This window comes from Nanorana parkeri, unplaced genomic scaffold (assembly GCF_000935625.1).
Source record: "Nanorana parkeri isolate BGI_ZX_2015 unplaced genomic scaffold, ASM93562v1 scaffold755, whole genome shotgun sequence".
NCBI classification, from domain to species: Eukaryota; Metazoa; Chordata; class Amphibia; order Anura; family Dicroglossidae; genus Nanorana; species Nanorana parkeri.
In genome coordinates this window covers 344,327-357,541 of record NW_017307023.1, presented here as the reverse complement: position 1 = coordinate 357,541, position 13,215 = coordinate 344,327, and the positions used below count along the sequence as shown (strand labels likewise).

Genomic DNA, 13,215 nt, shown 5'->3' with positions numbered 1-13,215 from the left:
AAATTAGCTATAATTTCGCGCTGAAGTTGCTAGAGGGCCAGACCATTATAAATAGGGATGCAGGTTGTTTACCATGACAGTAGAAGTGATTTTTTTCTGAAGATATGGGTAAACAACGCGATTTAACAGCCTTTGAACGTGGGATGATTGTTGGCGCTCGGAGCCATGGAGCGAGTATCAGCAAAACAGCAGAATTCGTTAAATGTTCAAGAGCAGCTGTTGTTAAAGTGTTTAAAGACTGGACTGTGTTTCCACGTTGGAGGTATGGTTTTTTGGCCCCAATTACATAGTTACATGGTATTTGAGGTTGAATAAAGACATTAGTCCATCAAGTCCAACCTATTCCATGAAGACCACTTCTGGCCAGAGTTCTCCGGACAGAAGATGGGTGTACCTGGGTCCATCTGGTTTATGCCAGTTAGGTGCTGACGGCACTACTGTACATCTTCTGATGTCGAAGGGAAGTAAGCATGTGTCTTTCAACTGCTGCCCATTTCCTCAAAGTTGCCCATTTCTTTGTGCTTCTTCAAAAGAGCTTGAACAGCACATCTTGAAACACTCTGCTTTGAAATCTTTGCCTGGAAGAGACCTTGCTGATGCAGTATAACTACCTTGTGTCTTGTTGCTGTGCTCAGTCTTGCCATGCTGTATGACCTGTGACATGAAACAGTCTTCCACAACCTCACCTTAGTAGCAGGGTTTGGCTGTTCTTCACCCACTTTTAAGCCTCCTACACAGCTGTTTCAGCTTCAGTTAATGACTGTGTTTCAACCTACATACTAAATTGATGATCATTAGCACCTGCTTGGTATAATTGGCAAATCATACCTGACTGTAAAGGTGGCCATACACCTTACAACCATCCCACGACTTCCATTGTGCGATGGTTGTAAGGTGATTAAAAGTTCATACGATCTGCCCATCTTGGAAAGGCAGATCGTACTTGCGATCATCGCAAGTCCTCCCTGCTGAGGGGAGGGCTTGCAGATGATTGCATTGGTGAGTGGGCAGTGCGCTTGCGCACCTCGGTCTGTGCGGCTTTCGTCTTGTGATTGCGCTACCAACCCGCCGAAAATCGTACGATTTTTGGCGGGTTTTATAATGTGCTTGTAATACGAAAATTGTGCGACCGTACAGTAAATGCGGTCGCATGCTGCCCATACACCTTACAATTATCGTATGATCGCGGGATCACCCGCGACTATTGTACGATAATCGTCAGGTGTATGGGCAGCTTTAATCCTACAAAACCCTTGACTTTGTGTAAGTGTAAGAATTGATGCTGGTTTAAAGCCAATGGGGTAGTCACACCAAATATTGATCCGAGTCAGATTTTTCTTCTGTTCAAATGCACTTTGCAAATTGCTAAAAATAAAACAATACAAATATATATTTTTAAAGCATTCTTACTTCAGAGCATTTTTTCGCACCTACCTTTAACACAGTACTGTGTGTATGTGTGTGTATATATACTGTATTTTTACTGTATTTGAGCACACACACACACATATATATATATATATGTATGTATTAGGGATGCACCGATATCGGTATTTCGGTTTTTATATTTACCGTTATATTTTTTTTCGGTACTCGCCGATACCAAATACTGAATACTGGGCGAGGTCTGAACTACAAGTCCCATAGAACACCGCGGCGGCCCAAAGCGTGCACAGAAAAAGCTGGAGACCCTCTGATCCATAACCGATATCAGGCTACCTACAAAGTCCTAAAATAATATCTACGTGGTGAGTGCGCATTGCCCCAGGGGGATTTGTGTGTGACACTGGGAGGATTGCGGAGCACCAGCACTTTACACATTTTTTGGATTTTGAGAACGGACTTTGAATTTTTATTGACTTTATCACCTTTATCACTCTATATAGTTTTACTTTATTTTTATTGGTTAAATATGAAGTCACTATTTTTCACTATATAAGTTTTAATCTGGATGATTAATTATCCAGTCTTATATTACACCTATCGTATTTTATAGTATATACACTATCGGTGATAAGCTTTTTTGTTCAATACTGTTTGCACAATTTTAGTAGCTCATATGTTAATATGCACATATGATTTGCACAGGATTTGAGCCTTTTTTTATTTAATATTAGTAGTACCAGGGTATTTAGCGCCGCACAATTGCTATTCAAATCTGACTTATAGGGTTTGATTTACAAAAGGCAAATAGGTTGTTCACTTTGCAAGGGATTTTTTCCTTAGCTTAGTGAATGACATGAAGCTCTGCTGACTTCCATTAGCCAATCTGCCAGCAAAAGTGCAGGGTTTTTTTTCCCTTACACATTGGGCATTGTTTGCACAGTTAAGTTTTACCGCATTCACTAGGGAAAATTCCTTTGCAAAGTGAACAGCCTATTTGCCTTTAGTAATTCAACCCCATAGACTTACATTGTGACATAGCAATAAAGTAAAACTAATATGTAGCATTGCAGAGCCTGTATGTATAATAAAAAATATGGCTGCCCTGAATATATAATAGATAATCACACACAAAAAAAAGTAAAAACAAAACAAAAACAAATCATGAACACACACAACATTGTTAACATCAGTCCGATCTCTTTTGCATAATATTATGTAAAAGTAATTGAAAAGGCAAAACATTTCCTCTACATAGGTAACTGATTCATAAAACACCAGTCTGACATGTCTGCACTGCCTCATAAATATGAGAAATGCAGCAGTTGTGAGTAAACAGAGCAGAATGGGCCATACAAATTACCAGGTTCAACTTTCTCTTTAAAGTGGAGGCAAAAAGCTATATGCAGTAATGAACAGTTTTTTCAGGGTTGCCTGCAAACCAAGGCTGAATTTTTGCTGTGTTTTTTGACAGCACTTGATAAGTGATTCGAATTGAGGCTTATAGCTAAGAGCAAAATATAAACTGACACTTAGTCAGAAGGGCTGAATTTTTCAAAGCAGTCCAATCCGTGTTATTGGCATGGTAGATTTATTTAGGAAAGCCAATTAGGCTATTTACAGAAGCTTATTTTCTGCTCGACTGTGTGGAATTGCTCCTTTAAAGACTTGCTGCAGACTGATTCAGTAAGTCTGCCTCCTTTTGACGACATTCAGCCTCATTTAAGCTGCCTTGCTACTGGAATTATGGAATTTGGCAGGGTCTACAGGAAGACAAGTGAATGTTTATATTGCCTTAGAAAGGGAAATCAGTTAGCTGTGAGCTGGCAACCTTTGACTACAAAATTCTAAGGTTGCTTTGTACCTGCGAGAGCATCTGTGACCCTATTTTGCAGCGCAGGAGAGTGACGGGGCCCACTGAGCAGTGGAATAGGGATGTCAGTCTGCAGACGGGAATCTGAGACATTTCAGGATTAGTGTAGGGATGGTGTTTTAACCCTATCACCATGAAATCTGTATAAAAGAATCTCAAATGCACATTTTTTTCATGGAAATAAGTATGGCTAAAATATTTTATATAAAAGACCAGTAATGCTTTGAAGAGCTTTGTAGTGTTTCATGTACCTATTTGTATACACATGGAGAAGTACAGAGACAGGAGGATGGTAGCAGTAGATCTTGCAGTCCAGCAGGTAAGGACTAAGCAAGACCGATAACATTAATTGGGATTTTAGTAAGGAAAAGACTCTAATGTAAGTCCAAACTAGAAGTGAGGAGCACACTGAATTCCTGGCAGGTCAATAACTATATTTCTATACATAGCAATATTTTTAAAGGGATAAAACATTAAAAAATATGCATGTACTGTAGAGATGTACTGATGTATAATTTTATTTTGCACTTGCATACACTTTAAAGTTAAATGGAAGCTACAATGGTTTTAGGTATTTTTTTAAAACCGAACTGATGAATTAAAAAAAAATAGTTTCCCAGTGCTTTCACTGCAATACTCACCGGTGCTGTCCACTGCAGAAGCTTTGCTACATTCTGCTGTTGCCACTGGTCCAGATTGAGTGATGCACAGTATAATTTAACATACTTCATGTGAGCCTAATCACAGTACTACTGGACATTACAGCACTCGAACATCACTACCTGAGAGCCTATCCATGCAGGAGTAAACACCGCCCATCACCGGAAACAAGAAGATAAAGAAGAGGACTCATGATGTCATGTGACATAAGAGAAGACACTTGAGAAAAAGGTAGGTATGCTAAAAAATAATTTAATAAAGGGGGCCCAAGGGAGTGATGGGAGGGAGAGAACAGAGGGGCGAGCTTTGCAACAAATCTGGATTTGGGCTCTAAAATGTATAATTTTCCTAAACTGATATATATATATATATATATAAATAAAAACATTTTTCATTTTTTTGCTATATGTGTAAAAGCGTTGTTTTACAAACATTTAATAATAGTGGGCCTCTTTCAGCACAGCTGAAAAAGGTACAATGCTTCACATGTGAAAAGGAGACTAGAGCTCCACCTACTGCCTGGAGAGAAGACTACATCATATTAATGCCTAATATTTTATAATACTATATACACTAAGGAAAATAATTATGTGATCCCCTGCAGATTTTGCAAGTTTGCCCACTTACAAAGAAATGAAAGGTCTATAATTTTTATCATAGGTGTATTTTAAATGATAGAGACAGAATATGAACCAAAAATCCAGAAAAAACACATGATACAAATGTTATAAATTGAGTTGCAGTTCAGTTAGTAAAATAAGTATTTGATCCCCTTCCAACCAATTATAATAAATAAAAGGAAGAAAATATGCATAAAACTGCTATAGATTGCTTTTGTATCTCAGCTATAGAAAAAAAATAATTAAATATATTTGTTTTTGAAAACAGTGGGGAAGGTGTCAGAACTTTTGTTGGGTATTAACTGCTGTCTAACTCCATTGGCCAGATTTCCCCTCTTTTTATCCCTGCAACAACAGAACAAGAAATACCAAAAAGTACAGTACAGAATAGGAAAGCATATCCAGGTTTTTAGCCAAAAACAAATGCATTTTTTTTTGAGACAATGGCCCTTGAAACAATAAGAAAGCGAAATGCAATATTTCTTGTATGATTGCATATTTGATATTTTACTACATTCTTGATAAAATATTAAATTAGGATTTTACTTCCTCTTCAACACATTGAGTGGTTTAGTGAGGTACAAAGATGTATATTTAAGGAAGTTTCCAGGAGTTAATAAGGAATAATAACAGAATAATATAAATATAATAATGGGACAGACGGGAAGAAGGGGAAGAAAATAACAGAATTAAAATAGGATACACATTGTATAAAGAATCATTGAAAAGTTCACTTATTTAGATTTAAATGTTTAAAATGTGTGTTACACATGAAAAGTTGTTAATTAAACCGCTTGGGAATATAGGCACGTAAATACACAAGAAAGATGAAATCTCAATTTTACAACCCCCCACACCTCCTGTAACTCCCAACCCTCCTCACATTAATTAGTAATTTAACAGCTATGTATAATGTTATATATAAAGGGTTAAGGTGGATAAATGTATATTGAAAAAATGATTGTAAATGGACTGTTGTTTTGAAACTTAATAAAAATGATTAAACACATAAAATGGGATTTCACAACACAAATGACTTCTCCAAGACACATGACATGGCAGCAAAGGGAAAATACTCTTAAAGGAGACCTATGGGGTTAAGGATTTTCCCCATAGTTCTCCTTAGGGTAACGGGAGGACACAAACTAGCGTCCTCCCGTCACCCTAGACTCAGTATACCGCGAGCTGTAGCTCGCGGTATACTGAGATGCCGCAGCTGAAGCGGATCCCGACAATTATGCCGGGATCCACCCAGCTGCGTGACTGACAGCTGGCTCTGCCTATCTAGAGACAGAGCCACCTGTACCCACGCCCTCCCCCAGTCAGCGCTGGCGGATCGGGGAGGGGGGAATCCAGCCCCTCCACTGTCACGGCAGAGAGCCATGACAGGATCGAGAGGTGAGCAAACGCCGGTATGTGTTCGTTCACCTCCCGATCTACTGAGCCGACCTGTGACAGTCTAATTGTCACAGGTCGGCTAGAACTATGAGGTGAGTGAAAAGCACTCACCTCATAGTTCTCCTTTAAGAATATGACACCAAGAAGAACAGATGTCCAGTGTGCAGTGTTTCCCTACACAAATAAATATGCACCAAAATTAGATAAATATATTTAAAATTCCATATACAGCATTATATGTGTCTTCAGTGCTGAAAAGAACATATTAGTGTGTATTTACTACAGAAGGCATTTTTAAAAACTTTTCTTTCCCCACACATGTTAAAATGTACATTTTAGGCCTGAAGATAATTTTAAACCCCCAAAACATTATATTTTCTGAAAGCAGAGACTATGTAGAATAAAATGGTTGCAGTTGCAAATTAATTTTAGTGCACATAAACACAATACAATACCCAGGTTTTGAGGAAAATATAAAAGACAAGGTTGCGTTGTATAAATAATACTAAATATAAGCCTCAAAACTGTGCATCATGACACCCGCTATGATGGTCCCGGGCACCCAGGAGGGACAGGTAAGCCAATTACCCTTGGCAGCAGGGCCGGTGCTAGGATTTTTGCCTACACAGGCAAAGTTGAATGTTTGCGCCCCTCCCGCAACCAACCCCCTCCCCGACCCCTGTAGCGCTGGGCCTGCTCCCTATCAGCATGTTTTTTTTTTCTTCACTGACCTTCGGTTCGGGAGAGCAGCGTCGAGTCAGCGCTGGTCCAATGGGAGGAGCTCCAGGTGGGGTCCTAATTCAGCTGGCCGGCGACTGCCAGAGGTGCCGCGCGTGTCGGGATCCTCTGGCAGTCGCTGGCCAGCTAAATTAGGACCCCACCTGGAGCTCCTCCCACCAGACCAGCGCCGAGTCGCCGCTGCTCTGCCGCACCGAAGGTACAAGTACTTGTCAAAATGCCCTGTTTTTTCCGCCCTCAGGCGGCCGATTGCCTTGCCTTGCGGTAGCGCCAGGCCTGCTTGGCAGGGGTGAGGTCAGGCAGGAGGGCACATTTCTGAGCATGCAGAAGTGATCAGGCAGCTTCACAGCTGCTGGAATCACTTGTACTAGTAAGCCACCAGCCAGGAGAAAAAAACATAAAGTGTCTGCTTACATGTAGTAGTTAGGTTGGCGGCACCAAAAAGGTTAATATACCTTCATTCACCATACAGAACTATTGCCATTCTGGTGGCTACTTTCACATCATGTATCCTGACAGGTTTTGCTTAAAAAGGGATGCTGGGAGACCCGAGTACATTTCTAAAGAAGAGAAAAATCCTAACTGGATGACTTTGTTTTATAAAGCACTGCCTATCAAGCAACTGTCTTTTTTTTTTCTGGAAAATTCTGTTTTCACCTTTTTGCAATTTTTTGCAGCTGATCTACCCCAAACCCTTTTCAGTCATTTTATGTCTACATGCACCTATTCCAGCGGTGGCTGCATGTCACTGCTTAGGAACCATAATGATGACAATGCCAGAGCGTGCCTGCTCAGTGAGCCTTGGTATGGCTAATTAAAGTCTCCACCGGAAGGGGGGAGTTCTCCAAATGCAATGCATTTTCTAGTAGAGTAGGGGAATGTTTGACCCGTGGTTAGGGTTGCCACCTTTTCTTCATGCAAAACCTGAACACTAAAGCGCCGCAATTTTTTGGGGAGAATATCGGAGAAGCGAGGAGAGACAGCCAAGGGAGAAGTGAGAAAAGATATATTTTTATGTTGCATGTATTAAAGAAAATAAATGCAAGTATAATACTTCCAGATATTTATTAACACCCTCAGAGTTCACAGTACCCTCCCCCACCTCCCCCCGTGTTAAACTCATCTCCTCCCTGATTTACTGCTGATTCTCTGCAGCTCACAACCGCCAGCACTTCCAGGTGATGTGGAGGACAGTCAGCTAAGACGGGGGCTGTGTGGTGTCTTAGGGCCCGTTCACATCAACTGCGGTGTGCTCCAGAGCTGTAGCTGCTGGAATGCACGGCAACCTCACACTAAACTCCCCCCTTCTTTCTAGGGCAGGAGGGGGCGTGGCAGTGCATTGAAGTCCACGCTACCCTGCCCGCAGTGCGACTGGACGGGTGGCAAAACATTGCCTGCATTCCAGTCCAGTGCGAACGCCAAAAAAAACAGCATGCTGCATTTTTTTGTGTTCGCACTGGACCGGAACGCAGGCAATGTTTTGCCAGCCGTCTGATTGCACTGTGCCCTCTCCTGCTCCAAAATGAAGAGGGGAGCTTTGTGAGCGATTGCGGTGTGTTCCAGCAGTTGGAACGCACCGCAATTGGTGTGCACAATCCCTTACTCACCGGGACCGGAAGGCGATACTGTCACAGATGACAAACGATCAGGGCACAAACAAAGGAACACAGACACTCACCCTGCACCACCACCACCAGGAAGAAGTTCTATGACAGAAAGAAAACAATCAGAATGGGAGAACTTGGTGTGAGGAGCTCCACAGGTCGCACGTCAGCTCCCAGCCTCCAACACAGTGCGGCCTCAGCAGTAGGACCCCGGAGCTGCCCCATCCGCCTGAAGTTCTGACATCTTGTGCCTGGGGCTCAGCTGACACAAGATTTCAAAACCGTACTGTCCGGGTGAATCCCGTACAGGTGGCAACCCTACCCGCGGTACAATTTTATTTCTGTGTTTCTATTGCAGATTTCTCATCACTTACTGCCTAGTAAAACCTTTTCAGCAGGAGAGGAAGTGAGGATAAATCTCTCTATGGGAGCTCCAGACAGCTTTAAAGACTATAATGAAAGTATGGGGCTGCTCACAAGCTCTGCATTGAGTCATTCATCCTCATGGAAGATCAGGTGCTGGAAGCCATCAAGGGCTCATCCTACACCCCACAGACTGAACAAATCTAATGGTATAGACCAGCAGCACTCAAGAAAATTCAAACGATGGTAACAGGATGACGGAGAGTCTCTGCTTGGGACCTCCTCCTCTGATGCATTTCACCCACAAGGCTGGGCTTAATCATAGGGGGGAGGAGGGGCATGTAAGGAGAGGCCTACAGAACACCAAAAAGCACCTGACAGTGGTCCTGCTGAGTAATGATTAGTAGTTGATGACATTTAAAAGGAGGAACAGACACATGCATTTTCTATCAAGTGCCATCATTTGTCATATTAAAGAAGTATTGGGAGAGTAAAATGTACTCTTCCCAATACTTAGAGCCAGCATGTGACAAAGCACATGCTGGCTCTATAAATCCAAGGCTGGGCAATCACGAACCGCTGACCGCTTAACTACTTAACTCACAGTCTTCTGCAAAGAGCAGTGGTTCTCAGTCACTGCTCACGGGAGGGACTCTCCCCTCCCCTCTTTGTTACTTTAGCGCTTATTGTAGGGGCAGACAGGAGAAGGGGTGGGCACAGCTGGCTCTGGATATAGACAGGCAAAGCCAGCTATCAATCAGGCAGCAAGGTGGATCCCGACAATATTTCCCGGCTGCGCTAGTACTGCTATGCAGTAGCCCTCGAGATGCTGACTTTGGGTCATAGCAAGTAAATAAACTCTTTTACCCAAAAGAGGACGAAAGCCAAAAAAAAAAAAAAAAAAGGTTTGGCATTAGTTCTCTTTTAAAATCTCTACAACTCAGGGCTATGCATTACCCACTCTTGGGGAAAAAGTGTAAAGCCAGAATGTTTAAAATAAAACAGATAAAACATATATTTTCATTTGATTACCATAAATATATCTATCAAAAGATAATGAGAGGGAACTTGTAGTTAATGAAATACGAGAAAAACACACTTTATGTAAAGTAATCCTTTAGGATTATTCTCAAGATTTATGTACATGTTAAATCATCCACACCATACAACCACAAGACCAAATACTGACAATGCTGATCTTACCTGAGCACGAGCTGCATCTCGCTCTTGTATGACAGCTCCCATTTCCTCAGCTGTGATTTCTTCTCGCCTTTCGCGACTCCTCCTTATACGCTCCAGAATGAGTTCCCCATTCTGCTGAATAGCTGTGCCCCCTTCTGCTTCTCCTAATCTACCAAGAAGCTCCTGAAGAGTCTGAAGAAAATATTGATGCTCTATGACATGCACAAGTAAGGGGCAGACAAGCCAAAAAAAACGTTTAGCCAGAAATAAAATGGTCTACAACAAATGCATTTGTATATAGGGCCTGCCAAATGTTCTGAATCCAATTAATTGATCTCATGCTCCAGGTCAGCTTTAGGCTGGGCACACACCTCACAACCATCGCAAGACTTTTGTCTTGCGATAGTTGTAAGGTAATTAAAAAAACGTACGATCTGCCTATCTTGGACAGGCAGATCGTACTTGCGATGATCGCAAGCCCGCCCCGCTGAGGGGCGGGCTTCCGATGACCGCAATGCTGAACGGGCAGTGTGCGCTTGCGTACACCGGCCCGTGCGGCTTTTATCTTGCGAACATGCCACAAACCAGTCCGAACATTGTACGATGTTTGGCTGCTTTTCGAACATGTTCCTAAGGTAAAAGTCGTGCGATCTTACAGTAGCAGAGGTCGCACGGCTCCCACACACCTTACAATAATCATGCGATTATCGTAAGGTGTGTGGGCACCTTTATACTTCCCGCCCAACTAGGCCAACTGTAAGGGTTCAGCAAAAATGAGGCTGCCAGGTAAGACATTAGTCTGGAATCTATTATTTTTCATAAGAATACAAAAACCACCAAAATCTCCCCCAAAAAAGCAATCGGCTGCCTTGCTTGTGCAAAATATGTACAATTTATTATTTAAATACAGCAGTATTAAAAAAAAGATAAAACTCTCTAACTTGGGTTCTCCCTAGATAGGTGCTCTTGCTTAATACCTTTTGGGGTTTATAAGTGCAATTTGTTTATATTGTTATTACTACAGTGAAATCTTTATTTAATTACAATCACTTGTGGGTTTATACACCATCCTTAATTGGCATTTACCTTTCAGATGGCTCCCTGATGAGCTATATGGGATTTTTTATTGTTTTTAGGAGTTTTTAAATAAATGATTATAACTGTCAGTCCGCAAAATGATGTGTGGGTGGCTGTGTGCTGCCTCTGACAGTTCTATTCTTCTAGGCATTAGCGGTCATTAGTTATGCAGAAATCTGGCCCCTACAACTAAAGGATCATGTATGGCAGTCTAAATAAGCCTGAAATCTTATGCTATGTGATGCACAAGTCTCATAAAGTAAACAAAAAACGTCCTTTACCTTTCGTAGTGTCTCAGGAACAGAGGCAGTGCTGTCAATCCAAAATAGCATTGGGCAGGGCTAGGTGTGGCCAGATGCTAATTGACAAACTAAATGCTTGTAAATCAGCAGTGACAATGCTGATAGCCACCACCACAACTTTATTTTTTTAATCCCACTGTATTGCAAGCAGGCACAGCCTACATGAAAGTGGCAATTCTACTGTAAATTTGGAACAGTGCAGGATTGTTACCAGACCAACACAGGAACAGGTGTTAAGATCAACATACACATTACAATTGGATTGTACAATCTCAGATCTACCAACCAGTATGTAGTATAGGGGTCTGCTTGATTGGATACAGGTTGATTGGATAGTTCAGGTGGGTCCTCATATTACATAGTTTTGGTAAATCTAAAGGTGATTGTACAAAGTCTATACAGTCAGATTCTAACATGTGTGGTGACACTTAATGTGACTGGTGATCTCTTCCACCATTACAGGAGTCTGAGATGTGTGCAAGGTGGCCAAGCAAGACTTTTTTTTTGTTTTTGTTTTTTGAAAAGTCGAGTTTTGCAGGGAAGTTCAGCTAGCCGCATCTAATGTCTGGTATGCCATGTTGTTTCAACTGAAGGTAGCCCTTTGCATATTATTTTCTTTCATCATAGCCACAGTTTAAATGGGCCACATGTGTGGGACATTTGCTTTAGTAGCACAAAAACACTTGCATTATTGGGTTGGCATATAATCATGATATAAAAAAAATAGGTGAACACGTGAGTAAAACATACTGCCCAATTCCCCTCTCCTTCAACTTCTCCATCTAAATACAAGGGAACTGTTACAGACAATAACAGTTATCTCTCCAGTGTGTGTACACTGTGGTAAAGATGTGGTCCATCAGTATTTTCCAGTACACTTGCCAAACTGAGCCTTCAATGGGCAGGTAATACAGTGAAAAGTAAATTTTAGCATGACCTATTCTATGACAAAACACACCTACTCAAATATGTTTTTTTTTTTTTTAAAGGGGGTGGGGGGGCTTCTTAGACTTTAGTAAGTATACTTATGAATAAAAAAAAAAAAAAAATTGTAGTTAACTGGCATATTATCTGGCTACTGAAATAATTATTTGTATGCCTGTTATATACTGCATGCAATCTAAATCTATATACTGCATGCTAAAGTTGGACCAAGGTATACAAATTCAGTTGCAGTAGTGCAATCTAACCATCAAACCACAATTGAAACAAATGATCATTGCATGAACATAAAAATAACAAACCAACACCTCCCATGCATGGCAATTTTTATGCACTGGTTTTACTGGACAACAAATCTTTTTATTCAGAATTTAAAAAAAATGTGCTGCTGTTCATTGGGAAATATTCTCCTTCCAAAAATATAAAACAAATGGATATTTATAGACTAAGCTAAATGGCAGTAGGGAGTTATGATTTATGTGGAATAACTCAGTGCTGCAAGTATGTATGAATGATCTCGTCAGCTTAGCCCTTAGGAGAGGTCTTATGATGTCTCATTAAAGGAGAACTGTGGGGTGAGTGTTTTTCCCCATAGTTCTCCTTAGGGTAACGGGAGGACACAAACTAGCGTCCTCCCGTTACCCTAAGCTCAGTATACCGCGAGCTACAGCTCGCGGTATACTGAGACGCCGGAGCGGATCCCGACCTCGACGTTGAGATCCGCCCAGCTGCGTGAGTGACAGCTGGCTCTGCCTATCTAGAGGCAGAGCCAGCTGTACCCGCCCCCTCCCCATCCGTTCCGCCAGTCAGCGCTGGCAGATCGGAGTGGGGAGAGGGGAATCCAGCCCCTCCCCCTGTCACGGCAGAGAGCCGTGACAGGATCGAGAGGTGAGCGAACCCGGTATGTGTTCGCTCACCTCCCGATCTACTGAGCCGACCTGTGACAGTCTCATTGTCACAGGTCGGCTAGAACTATGAGGTGAGTGGAAATCACTCATCTCATAGTTCTCCTTTAAGGCTGCCACTTCTACATTGGAGTTATCTCTGTACACACAATGCACAGACAGACGAAA

The 13,215-nt window shown here is 41.8% G+C and overlaps 1 protein-coding gene across 1 annotated transcript in view; it reads right to left on the bottom strand.

Moving 5' to 3' along the window:
* Nucleotides 1-13,215, bottom strand: part of MIPOL1 (mirror-image polydactyly 1) — a 288,139-nt gene that overhangs the window by 205,294 nt on the left and 69,630 nt on the right. Inside the window, exon 6 of the mRNA XM_018564483.1 lies at nt 9,843-10,013. Within this exon, the coding sequence (XP_018419985.1) occupies nt 9,843-10,013 (171 nt within the window). The remainder of the gene's footprint in view (nt 1-9,842; nt 10,014-13,215) is intronic.